General features: G+C 52.4%; 1 protein-coding gene across 1 annotated transcript; it reads right to left on the bottom strand.

The window, feature by feature from the left end:
- Positions 1-5210: 5210 nt before the first annotated feature.
- Positions 5211-11466, bottom strand: UTP11 (UTP11 small subunit processome component). The gene is made up of 8 exons (XM_038160995.1): positions 11102-11466; positions 10896-10957; positions 10290-10392; positions 9930-10043; positions 8276-8369; positions 7474-7604; positions 6063-6173; positions 5211-5498 (listed from the first exon to the last, which is right to left on the bottom strand). The coding sequence occupies exons 1-8, from the start codon at positions 11162-11164 to the stop codon at positions 5415-5417; spliced, it is 762 nt and encodes a 253-aa protein (XP_038016923.1). The 5' UTR covers positions 11165-11466; the 3' UTR covers positions 5211-5414.
- Between the last annotated feature and the right edge of the window lie 1951 nt (positions 11467-13417).

The raw sequence follows: 13417 nt of genomic DNA on the forward strand, positions 1-13417 counted from the left end.
GTCCGTGGTGTTATGTAATGCAACTCTGTTGAAACAGTGCAGGAAAGTTGCCTCGTGCCAATAAATCAGGCAGCCATGGAGGAGCAGATGTGAATCACACCTTGCTTCATATGCCCTGCAGTGTTTTCACTTATTGTTCCAGTTTTAAAGATTAATGGCACTCAGAGATGAGTATTAGCTACGCTTCCATTTCATACTCATTATCAGAAGAGCTTTTTTCAGCATAATTAGCATGGATCAAATTTTCCAAGTGGCTCAGCAGACTGGCTGCTGTTCCTTGGCTGCTAAGAGAGCCTGGGACGTCCCACCGCTGCTGCTGGGTGCACTGGACCCCTGAGTCCTCTCGGCACCATGCAGCCTTGAAAGGTGGAGAGAGAAGGGCCACTATGAGATGAGAGCTGCTGCAGCCCAGAAAAGGGGGTTCCCTGACCTGGGCTGCCAGGAACCCCCTTGCTCTGACACAGCAGGTCGGGGTGAGGGGCTGGCAGCCTCTCTGTCACTGAACAGGAGGGCAGGAGGTTCTGGCTGCTGCGGGCAGGTGCTGGTGCTCCCAGCCCAGGCAGCAGCAGCCCTGAGCCGCAGTGCTGGGGCTGATCTCTGCTCCAGGCTGCTCCATGTCATCTGGGCACGTGTGCCTGGTGCCCAGCAGAGCAGGGCATGGAGTATTTGATACCTGGAGGAGTAACTGAGGTGGGTTACCTGCACCAGGAGCCCAGCCTGGCTGCAGGGCAGGAGGTCTGGGAGAGCTGGAGGGAGCGGTGGCTGGGGAAGGGGAACTTGCTGGCATCTTCCAGGGCTTGCTGGGGCTGCTCTGTGGGGCTGGGGCGCGCTGTCCCTGCTGTGTCCCCGCAGGGCTGTGTGTGCTGTGCCTGCAGGGGAAGGGTTGGGGGAGGGCACTGGGGAGCTGTGGGGGCTGTGGGTGCTCGTGCGTGCCTGCCAGTGGTGTGGAGAAGGCCGGGGAGCAGAGTGCTGAGCTGCCTGCTACACCCAATCAACCCGTGATCGTTTCTATCATGAAGATAAACTGGCCATTGTTGCCAAAAATAAATGTTAGTGTTCCAAATCCACACTTCAATAGCACCAGCTCATTAGAGATGCATATCATTTGGCTCCAGTCCCACACCTTCTAGCTCGTTATAAATATGCAGTTGCTGCTGGCTCTACCCCAATCATCTCTGCAATCAGAGCTTTTAATTAGGTTAATTAAATTGTATCAAACCTCGCAGGGACGCAGTTCACTGATGCTGATGAGGCAGCCAAAACAGACCTTAACTCTAGCTCTAATGAAGGCCCTGCTGCAGCTAATAACAATGCATAATAAATTAGTGCTTCCCTAGAAAGGTGCATCGGGGCTTGCGTTTCAGTAAATGATGATCTGTATGCACTAATTCACTACTGCAGGCTTTAGGTCTGCCAAGGCAGGCACATCCTGGGAATAAGTTCTCACTAAATAAAGGGTTCCTGCCTGCTTGAAGCAGTGCTGCTCACCTGGGCTCTCTCAAGGCACTAACGGCTTCAGGTAGGCAACTGTGACACGACAAAGCAAATATTTGCTGCTTTCACCTCGCCCAGCCCTGGGTTCACTCTTGATGCCTGGCATCTCCCAACAGAAGCAGCAGCAGGTATTTATTCATTTGAAACCTTCTGTACTGGAATTTGGAGAGGAATGTTTTGTTTGGAGGGAATTGGGTGGCTGTTTCCAAGTGTGGCAGCATGAAGGGGACAGTACCCAGTGCCCGGGCTCTCCCCAGACACCAGCAGCCTCTGTTGCCCCTAATCAAGAGGGGAAAGGTCCGAGTGGCCAAGGAGCTGTGGAACAGAGAGGTTTAGGGCAGCCATGCTGAGCAGCAATTAGTCATTCCTGATTTACATTCTGCTCTTTCAACTCCCTGCTGTGAAGCTGCTCAGGCTTGAGTGGAGGAACTTCACCACCCTTTTCTCCTTGGTGCCCTTGGGCAAGACACCTCAGCTGAACCTGGCTGTAGGATGCTGGGGAGCAGCAGGGCCAGGGCAGCCAGTCCTGCAGCTGGAGACACCTGCACCCAGCCCACAGTGCCACCGGTGGCCCTGGGCTGGCAGTATTTGCTGGGTGAGCACTGGGATGGTCCAGAGGAGCGTGGCGAGCAGATGGTAGCGCAGAGGGCAGCTGTGAGCAGCGGCATGGGTGGGACCAAGCCTCCCTGCTCTCCTTTGTTCAAAGAACACAGCCTGGGGGGCCTCCAGAGGCTCCGGGGGTCCCTCTGGCTGCCACAGCACACGGCCATTGATGGAGACCCCACAGGGACTGTCCTGGGGGGATCCAGAGCCTCCCCAGGCAAGTCAGCTTCTGTTGCCATGCCCCAGGACCCCACTGTGCTCTCCAGTCTGGTTCAGGCTCAGAAAATGGAGCCTACAGGAAAGCACCTGAGAAGCCTAGGGGCTGGTGATGGCTCTCCTGCTAGTAAAATATATTGTTGCAGCTGCCTGGAGATAATCCTGCAAGTGTAGTCTGCTATTAACGTTTATAGACAGTCATTATCAATTGAGTTCTTCAGGACTTGAAGAAGGAATTACACAAATTATTATATGGCACAATATTATTGAGTCACCTAAAACCTGAGCTGTGAATCTGGGGAATTTTGATATCTGTATCTTTCAAGCTGCAGGGAATGTCCTTGCTAAAGAACCTGTTGGTTCAGCTTTTGATGCTATAATTATCACAAACAAAAAATAGCTGTGGGCATTTTCTCGCTGCCCTTCCCCATGAGGGCCCAGCTAGAGGATGGCAGATCCCACTCCTGTCTCACTTTAAATCCTGTGTGGCCCACTGGGCTGGGTTTTGGATTAGTTATAAGGTATTGGCTCTTTCCAGATGCTTGCAGAAGCATTTCAGTGCTTTAGTATGAGGATACCAAGCTAAAGGCTTTGGGAGTCAAAGAGCAAGGTCTTTGAGAAGGTGTGGATTTTTTCCTGGATGCCCCTGGGAGCTCTGCAGGGCAGCAGGTGTGAGTCAGCCCTGTCTGCTAACGTAGAAGTTCAGAGATCAGCACCTGCCAAATCCTTCACCATTGCAGGCAGGAGTAGGTGAAAAATGTTTGTGCACAAGAGCTGGCACCTCCTTTTAGTCTGTTATAGCCACAAGATGATAAACCACTCCACAGCTATGGGATTTGTCGCCGGGCTTTGGAGGTCAGGGCCCAGAAGAAGCCTGCTCACTGTGACCAGCACAGATGGAACAGTGCTCGGGTTCCCCTTTGTTAAAACCTCCGTGGCTTCCCAGGGAAAGGTAAATCACACCAGGCACAACTTTTGCTACCCAGACCCCGTACTGTGATCACCAGACTGTGTGTCCTGGCCGGTAGCTCAGCTCCAGGTGCCAGGGGACACCACCACACCCAGGACAAGCAGTGTGGCCAGCACCTGCTCAAAGACAGCCTCGCAGCAGCCTGGTGCATCCCGTAACACCTCACTCCAAACTGGGAAGATGCCTTTCTTCCAGGGAATAGAGCTTGTGCCCATTCCAGCGCTTGCTCTGCAGCGGGACAGAGGTGGACAGGCTGCCGGGCCTGGCCAGGGCGCTGCTTTTCAATTCCTGCTCCGGGATTCCTTGAGGCTCTCCCAGCAGAACTGCTGCTTTTCTCTCCCACCCTTTTCAGCAGCGCTCTGGACGCAAGTGAAGTTAACGAAGGGCAAGGATTAACTATGGATCTGTTGAGGCTCGGCGTGAGGGAGCTCTCCCCGGGCGGGCAGCGGGGCCCGCGGCGGCCGGGACACGGCCCCGCCGCGCGGCGCTGCTGCCCCCTGCGGGCCGCGCCCGGCACTGCGCCACGGCCCGGGGCTGCGCGGCTCCGGCCCGAGCGAACCGAGGCGGACCGGACCAGACTGTTCTCACACACAGGGCTTTGTTCTCCTTTCGCTCGAGCGAACCGAGCCGGACCGGACCGGACCGGACCGGACTGTTCTCACACCCGGGCTTTGTTCTCCTTTCGCTCGAGCGAACCGAGCCGGACCGGACCGGACCGGACCGGACTGTTCTCACACCCGGGCTTTGTTCTCCTTTCGCTCGAGCGAACCGAGCCGGACCGGACCGGACCGGACCGGACTGTTCTCACACACGGGCTTTGTTCTCCTTTCGCTTGAGCGAACCGAGCAGAGCCGGACCAGACCGTTCTCACACGCGGGCTTTGTTCTCCTTTCGCTTGAGGACACCGGACCGAACCCAACCGGTCCACTGTTATCACACACTGGAGTTTGGTTTCCTTTCACTCAAGCGAGCCGAGCCGAACCGAGCCATTCTCACACGGTGGGCTTTGTTTTCCTTTTGCTTGAGGACACCGGACCGAACCGAACCGGTCCAGACTGTTCTCACACACTGGAGTTTGTTTTCCTTTTGCTCAAGTGAACCAAACCAAACCGAACCAAACCAACCGTTTTCCTTTTGCTCAAGCTAAGCAAACCATTCTCACAGGTGGGGCTTTGTTTTCCCCTCCTGCTCACCCGGCCCTTACAGAATCTGCAGACTCCGGGCTCTGCAGAACTCCGTGGATGCTCCCCTGAAAAATTCTCCCCACAGTTATCCCAGCGATGGCAGGAACAACGTCTGAAGCTGCGTTAAGCAGGTAAAAACATCTGTTTCATCACCGAGCTGCTGGAAAAGCTCCAAAGTAGGTAGGGCCTGAGAAGAGCATCTTTTTTTCCTTCCCCCCCTTGCAGACCATGTGCTTATTGCTGGCAGGGACAGGACGATGGAGAGATAAGAAAAGGAATGTTCACACGGAGCCTCCTCTGAGCGTGCCTGGGCCGCTCCAGGACACTCAGGATGTGTCTGCACATCCCCCAGCCCTGGCAATGCAACAGGCCCAAGGAAAACCCAGAGGACAATCTCCTGTCCCACACTTGGCTGCTGCATTGTCTCCCCTTACACAGAATTTTGGCACTGCTTCAGCTGGAAGTGAAGCAACTCTGGAGGAAAAGCACACAATGGGATGGTGCAAATAGGAAATGAGAGGGACTGGGGGATGCTGGGGAAATGACCAGAGAGTAATTCACCTTTAACGTGCTTGAAAAGACAGCTGACAAAGCTGAGCTCCACTCTCATGGGCTTGGCCAGGTCCTGCTCAGCCCCAGAGCTGACAAGCCCCAAGTACTGTCCCTGTCCTGGGCTGTGCTTAACCCACCTCCCTGACGTTCCACTGTGACCTCCACTGCTCACTGATTGTGAATCTCATGGCTTCCCACCATAGATACCAAGAGAACAAACTCTGATTTATTCATCAATTAATTAGATGAAACACACTGATGGCTACCACAGGCCCCCAGTGCTTTGTTTCAACAAAGTGCAGAGCTGCAGTCAAAAGCAGGCTGGCACCAGCCCTTCTCCAAGGGATGTGGCTTCTCCTTTCTGAGCAGACTGTAACAATTATTCCATGGAATGGCTAACGTTTCCTCTGAAACTTGAATTTGTAAATAGCTGGTCCAGTCGTTGTTTCTTTCTTCACCTTTACTTTATGAGTTTTGTCCTGGAAATAAAAAGAACAGGTAGAAATATTTGCTGCCATGCAAGGAGAAAAACTCCCAGCCACACAAATCAGAGAGTCCCTGTCTGGGACCAACCAGAAAAGAAAAATGGTCACTTTGCACTGTTTGGGTGGGGATTATAGTTGTAGCTGCTCTTTTCCCCTTCAGGCTGTCAGGCACAATCTGCTTGGCTCACAAGCACCAGAGAATAGGAGTCCAAGTAACTTCTGTGGTCATTTTGCTTTTCAAGAGCTTCTTTTAACCTACAGAAATGGTTCCCTGCTTCTGACTCCTAGTGGCACTCACTATTCTGGGCTCCTTGTGAGCACCATTCTACAGCTGAGTCTTTGTCCTTGCTGACAAGGTGAGACTAGGACTAACAGATATGATTTACTGGAATGCTTCATCTCCCTGCTTTTTCCACATTAGAGAGGATTACTTATTTTTAGGAGTTAGCTGCAGGTGTCACTATAAAACCAGAATGAAGAAACGAATACAACACACACAATACCAGACCTAATGAGCTGAGCAGAACAGATTTGGAGAAATGGAACCAAATTCCTCACCAGAAGATCCTTCCGTGTCTGGATCTTCTGTGAGATGACAAACATGGCCTTCTCCCTCTCGATGCGCTGCCTCAGGAGGTCATACTGGTTCTTCCTCTGCTGGGCTAATTTCTGGAAACAAGGAAAAAAAGCTGTTTTAAGACAGAGATGAACAAGACACTGTGGTCTAAATCCTCTGAATTTCAATGTCAAGTGCAAGAAAACATTTGAATCCCTAATGAAAATCCACTTTATCCGAGGAGGGAAAACAAAAAAAAAGGACAGACCAAAGACCAATTCCTGAAGTGCTCAGAGCCTGCAGAGGCCTCTCAAAATGCAACTTGTTGGGTCAAGTTTGCCTAATGAGAGTGGATAGCTTTCCCAGCACAGGAACAGTATTCCTGCAGGTGTGATTTAAGTAATTAAATTAAGGAGAACAGATCGCAACATGCTTAAAATATGACTCAGACATTTAGGAGAAAACTAGTCAGTCTACAACTCGTCCAACTGCTTTACTGACGAGTCAAACTGAGACAGCTGGCAGGGGGAAAGGGACCACAGGGTGTTTATTATCTGACATCTGAGTCAGAAAAAACAGGTTAAAAATTTACCAGTCGGCAATTTTAAAACAACTATTTTTATCTTACACACAACTGACTCGTACTCAGAGGACTTTCCAACAGATCTGAATTGCCCGAGCAGAATCTACAGCAGTAAAGCCAAGTGTAGCTACTTCTGTGATACTAAAACATCAGAATCAAAGCTGATTGCATAAGCAATTCATGCTGAAGAATCATGAAACAGTTCAAATTAAGAAAGCCAGGATGTGAGACTGTATCTTAAATGGCTTTAGGAAGGAAAGTAGGAGACAAATCTCAAGTGACTTTGGGCTCAGAACCAAACTCAAAAATACTGTAAGATCAGGAACACTAACAGAGACATCTGTGTTGGAATAAGCTTCTTCCCATTTACCTAATTCAGGGCGCAAGGGGTTTTGGGGATGTGTGAGGGGAGACTTAACAGTGGATGCTGAAAAAAATTACACCTGAAACTGCAGCAGTCTAATGAAAAGATAGTCCCATAGGTATTTGTTCCTTTATAGAGGAGAAATATCTCAGTTTTGCAGGGACACTGCCTAATCAGATCCACCACTGTTTTCTGGCCTGTACATCACAGCTTATGGTGGCCCACCCCCAGTGGACTGGGATGCAGTGAAAGAGTACTCTGTGTTAGTCCAGGAGAAGATGTGACTGCAGGCTCCAGGCAGTCACTTCGTGATTAAGTGACATTCACTACTGCCTTGTGTCACCAATAAAAGTTCTAAGAACACAGTTTCGTTCACCTCCACAATGGTGCAATCAATCCTTTTTAGTGCTTGTCATATAAAAGATGTAAACCATGAAGAAGTCAGTAGCACAAAGAGCAGCAGTACCTTTAGGTGGGCAGGATCAGTGGGTCCCTTCACTGCCTCTTTCTGCAGCGTTGCAATGGTTGGTCGGTTGTACACTCTGTCCACCAGCTCAGGAACAGTGTCCAGGTGAGCAGCAATATCAAACTCCCGAACTATACATTAAAAAAAAAAAAAGGAATAAACTCCCATGGGCTCCTTCAATAAGCAAATCTTGCAAACACATTGCTACAGCCTGTCGCCACAGTTCTCTTCACAGAGAAAAGCAAGGCACAGTTCTTCCAAGAATATTTCTGGGTTTCACATTCTCTGAACCTCAGAGAAAGAAAGCACAATTCTTATCATTTGCTGTGCCTGTGTTTTGCAAAAGTAGAATGCAATGTGGAGACTGTTTACCCAAAGTGATGGTGTTTTGTTTCCTTGGCCTGTCAGGGCCAAGTGTGTGTGTGTGTGTGTTGGGACTGTTAGGACAGTCATGAGATTCTGTGCAGTGTGTGCAGAGCTGAGTGCCTGGCAGATTCAGTTCAGATCTAATGTAACACAGTGTAATACAATATAGAATAATATAGTACAATAAAGTAACTAATTAGCCTTCTGATAAGGTGGAGTCAGATGCATCATTGTCTCCCCTCATCAGGGCTGCCCTGCAAATTCCATGACAGTCAGCAACAGCAGTCCCAGCAACACAGCTCCTGCAGAAGTGATGTCTCAGCTAATAACCAAGAGGGATTTCTAGAGCATCTGAACTTTTATTCCTGACAAATAAAAGTGTCTTTCCTTTGTGCCAGTGCACCCGAACGGGCGACAGAAGCAGCTCGGTTCTCACCTTCCCGCTCCGTGTCCACGAAGAAGAGGTGCCGGCCCGCGCCGCTGCCCGCGGCGTCCAGCAGGTGGAGCTCTGCCTTCAGGCGCTCGATTTTCTGCGGAGAGCCCAAGTTCGGCCAAATTGGGAGCGAGCAAAACCAGCTCTCCCCCAGGACACTTCTGTCTGTTCCTCGGGCTTACAAACACCTGAAACGCCTGTTTTCATCTCTGAAAACACATCTAGTGTATATTTATGACACGTCTTCACAACCTTTCCAGACAGGGTCACAGTGATCCCTGCTGCTCCCCAGGCAAAGCGCACACATCCACCCGCAAAACTGAGTCCTGTTTGGCAAAGGGGAATGACTGCCATGGAACCACCAGCAAAAGCATGAAGGAAAGTTTAAAGCTGGCTTTGATTTTGTATCCCTGATGAGAATTTGATTCTGTTTTGTGAATCAACATCAGAGCATGCAATATCCCCAGAAGAGGATTGTATTTTTGTGGATTGCCAGCCCACCATATCCAACAACCCACTCCAGATTATTCTCCTCAGCTGGGAGATCTTCCCATCCTCTGACAGGAGGTAGCCAGGGGGCAGTTAGTCAGCTCTCTCAAGTAACAAGAGTCTTCCCCTGTATCAGCACTGGCGAGGCTGCACCTCGAGTGCTGTGTCCAGTTCTGGGCCCCTCAGTTTAGGAAGGACATTGAGAGGCTCAAACGTGTCCAGAGAAGAGCAGCAAGGCTGGTGAAGGGTCTGGGACATAAATCCTATGGAGAATGGCTGTGGGAGCTGTTTAGCCTGGAGAAAAGGAGGCTCAGGGGAGAGCTGATCACTCTCTACAACTCCCTGAAAGGTGGTTGTAGCCAGCTGGGGGTTGGTCTCTTCTCCCAGGCAACCACTGACAGAACAAGAGCACCTTAAGCTGTGCCAGGGGAAGTTTAGGCTGGACACTAGGGAGAAAAATCTCTGGGCACTGGAATGAGCTGCCCAGGGAGGTGTGGGAGTCACCACCCTAGAGGTGTTCAAAAAAATACTGGATGTGATGCTCAGTGCCACGGTCTGGTTTTCAAGGTGGTGTTAGGTGAGAGGTGGAACTTGATGATCTCAAAGGTCTTTTCCAACATAGTTAATTCTGTAGACAAGAGGAAACAGCCTCAAGCTATGCTGGGGGAGGTTCAGGTTTGGTATATGGAAAAATTTCTTCCCTGAAGGGGTAGTCAGGCATTGGAACAGGCTGCCCAGGGAAATGGTGGAATGACCACCCCTGGAAGGGTTCAAAAGGCGTGTGGCTGTGGCACCTGGGGGGCACAGGGTAGTGGTGACCTCGGTGGTGGTGAGTGAACAGCTGGATTTCATGGTCTGAGAGCACTCTTCCAACCTTAGGCATTTCATGATTTCTCTATGAACGTGCTAAGCAGAAATACACGTTTAAAGTCTTGAAATTTATGTAAAAATCACTGTGTTTTATAACAATGCACAGAGTCATTTTCTATTGTCATCACATCTTTAGGCTCTATATCCAGCACTCCACTGACACTTCCAGTGTCCTTTCCAGCACTGTACAAATCAGACTTCACTGAGCAAGCACAGTAGCCAGCAGCACCAATAACAACAACACAGTAAAAAAACAATTCTGAGCAAACTAGAAAACACTAAAAATACGAGTTATTACCTTGGCTTCTGCAACTCTTTTCATTTCTACATATTTAATATCCTGTGTCCTCATCAGTTTCATCTGCTCCGGGGTAATTTCATCCTTTGGCTGCTTTATTACATGGACTCCATCCTACAACCAGACAAACACAGCACTTATAAACAGCCCATCACAGCTGGGGGAGAGCACTGTGGGGCCTGCTAACAGCAGAACTTTGTCCCTCGTCCCTCATTTTCTTCCAAGCCTTCTACAGGCACCAGACCAATGTTTCTCATTTATCTATTAAGTCATAAATTTAAATCAAAACAAGGTAGAGAGAAAAAATGTTACTTAGAGCAACAAAGTGTAATGCTGCTCGAAGGCAGGGGAGGCTCTCACCTTGACCTCTGCCCGTATCATTTTGAAGTAGAACTCATCAGGGTTCTTGTCCAGAGCTTTCTTCTGCAGCGCCCTGAGAGCATTCTGCTTCTTGTGGTAGTCACTGGGGAGGACAAAACCAACAATCACGAGCTGTTCAGCAGCTTCTCCGCGTTCACCCCTGCTGAGGCATCGAGTCTTTCCCAGCGAGGCTCAGAGCTCGGAGACAGCCTGTCCCTGTCCCTGTCCCTGCTGCCCTGCCCCAGGAATTCGGGCAGGACAAGGTCCTGCAACAGCACAGCCATGGCAGGGGCGGTAGTGTGGTATCACACCTGTTTAAAACCACTTTAGAGTAAAATGATGGGTTTGTTAGCATCATATAACCGCAAAGGAGGCGCAGTTTGAAGTTACTCGAATCCACGCTGTTAGAATACTCTGGTGCTTTTCTAGGGAGAGACTCGGTATCACCCCAACTCAAAGGCATCAGGGAGCTCACAAGGAGCAGAGTATTTCGGAGCCAGTGCCATAACCTGGGCAAGGAGGACGGGTTCTGTATTACCCAGGTGGAAACCCTCTGGACTGGGGGACACCCACCCAGCGCCGCCCGCCCCCCGCGGCCGCACTCACTGGGCGCGGAGCCGGTAGTCCTTCTTCTTCTCCAGCAAGCCCAGCTTCGTCCGGGCGGCGGGCTACGGGAGAGACGGGGAGCGTGAGGGGGAGAGAGCGTGAGGGGACAGGGCGCGGGGAGGGAGCGCGGAGGGCCCGGCGGGGAGGGCTCGGCTGGGGGCCCGGCTCGGCTGGGGGCCCGGCCCGGCCCGGCCCGGCTCACGTACCTGGGCCCGCTCGCGGTGCGGGCGCTGCCGCGCCTTGGCGGCTTTCCTGAAGGCGGCCGACATGGCAGCGATGGCGGCTGCGAGCGCCGGGCCCGGGAGCGCGCGGCCACGCGCGGGGCGCGCGCCGGAACAGGCGGGGCCGGCGCTCGGCACTCAGAGCCCGCGCGCGCCCCCGCCAGGAGGCGCCGTGTCCATGGCGACGGCGGGAACGCGCCGAGCGCGGCCCCGAGCGCGGCCCCGCGGGGACCCCCGGGCATGGGCGGGCCAGGCCGCCGCCGGGACAGCCCCGCGGGGCGAGCGCCGCCGGTCCCTCCGCCGCCGGTCCCTCCGCCGCCGCCCGCAGCCCTCCCGCGGAGCTGCCGGTCCCGCCGGAGCCGCCGCCCCGGGACGGGGCTCATCCCGCTGCCGGCCGCACGGGGAGCATCGCGGCGGGACCGGCCCGCTGCCCCCGCTGGTGGCGCCGGCGGCGCAGCGCCTCCCGCCGCCCGAGCGCCGCGCTGGGCGGGCACCGGCCGGGCCGCCCCCGGCCCCGCCCCGGGCCGGGCTCCGCGCTCGCGGCTGAGGAGCGGCGCCGAGCCGAGCCGGGTCTGCCCAGCGCCGGGACACCGAGAGCGGCAGCGCGGCCCCGGGACGCCGAGCAGGTGGGTCGGGCCGGGCCGCGGGCGGGAAGCGCTGCCCGCTGTGGCCCCGCAGCGCGGTGGGGGTGCCCCGGTGGCGGGGGTGGGGTGCCCCGGGGGGCTGAAGGGAAGGCACCGTGTCCCCGGTGCGGTCCGGGGTCGGGGCATCCCCCGGGACCCTGCCGGGGTGGCGGTGGCGGTGCAGGGTCGTCGCTTGGCGAAGAGCTCTGCTCCGGCAGCACGATGCACACCGCTCTCCGCAAGGAGAAACCGCAGTCTTTGGGCCGTGCCCCTCTGCCAGACTGCGAAGTTGAGAGCTTGAGCAGTGTTCTGTGAAGAGAGTACTGCGACTTGACTCGACCAGCAGACACGAGAGTAAACTATAACCGAACGCTCAGATGTAGCACCGGAAAATTTTCAACACATCTGGAGTGATTGCTGTTTTTCCAGAGAATGCCAGGGTAGCTGTGGGAGAAGACTCTAAGCCTTGCTTTGTGTGTGTGTGCTAGACAAAGACTCGGAAGTCACAGTTTGGAGCTCACATTAAAAAGTAGCTCAGGATCTTGGCAATTTTCTTTTTCCTCAACACAGTTATATTTCAGGTTTTGTTCTCTTACAGGTAACTTTTTACTGCTTTCTTTATCCGTTTCCAGTTCTGTAATTGTGGTTACCTTAACCACTGACACTTTCATGAGAACTCATGGGGATGTTGAATAAACTTTTCCAGTTCGCCTGGGTGAAGCGTGGTGGGAGGAATTTCTCTCCACAGGCTTGCAGTGCAAACGGATGGCATGTGCCAGGGTTATGTATCTTCACGGGGCAGGATTTGATACGGAGTTCTCTTTACTTAAATCTGAACTTGCTATGTTCAGTGTTGCCCAGTTTTGAAAACGATAAAGGAATTTTGCAAAGTAGAAAACCTATTCCTGGGAGCAGAGCAAAGGGTGAAGCTCTGGTGGGTGCAGCATTCTGGTGGCAGCACAGGAAGAAGGACATTCCTTTGACTTTTCTGACTCTTCTACCAAGCATTAGAAATCTGTGGCTCTCCTAGCTGCCCAGGTGTTGAAGCTATCTTATTTCCCTGATTTCCTTTGTCAATATGTGGTTTAACTTCATGATAGCCAAAGAGGAAAGAGGAAGTCTGACATTTCTCCTATCTTATTTTTGTGCCACCCTCTTTCCTTTTTCCTAACATGGAGACTGTTCCCTTGCTTTTTTCTTGCTGACCACTTCCTTTGAGGCATAGAATTGTCAGCAGTAGTTTTATTCTTACCCAGCTCGCTCTGTAATTTTGCACACTTTTTAAAATGCTAGCATAGCGCAGGAGACAAAAATATAGGTGATATGGTTAGTTGTGGGCACTAGTTATAGCAGATGCTCTACAGCAAAAGGTGTGTTTTGGAGTGTGAACTCCATAAACCTGTGCATAGGGAGTGGTGGCACACACTGAGGGCAGGGCAGTGTTTGGAAACAGAATTCCCTAGCAGGGAGACCCTGTGAACTGTTCCATGATCTCAGCTTCTGGAGCATCCCTGTCTCTCTGTCTTGGATTTTTTGAGATGCCTCTTGGTGTAAAATCTGTGCTTCTCCCCTGCCTGCAGAGCAGCATCTGAAGAGCTGAGAGGTGAGTAGGGTGCTGAGGGTCACTGTGGTTCCCCAGAGTTTGGGAGGACACGAGGTGGCTGCTGTTCCTGCAGCA

This window comes from Motacilla alba, chromosome 23, assembly GCF_015832195.1.
Source record: "Motacilla alba alba isolate MOTALB_02 chromosome 23, Motacilla_alba_V1.0_pri, whole genome shotgun sequence".
Lineage (NCBI taxonomy): Eukaryota > Metazoa > Chordata > Aves > Passeriformes > Motacillidae > Motacilla > Motacilla alba.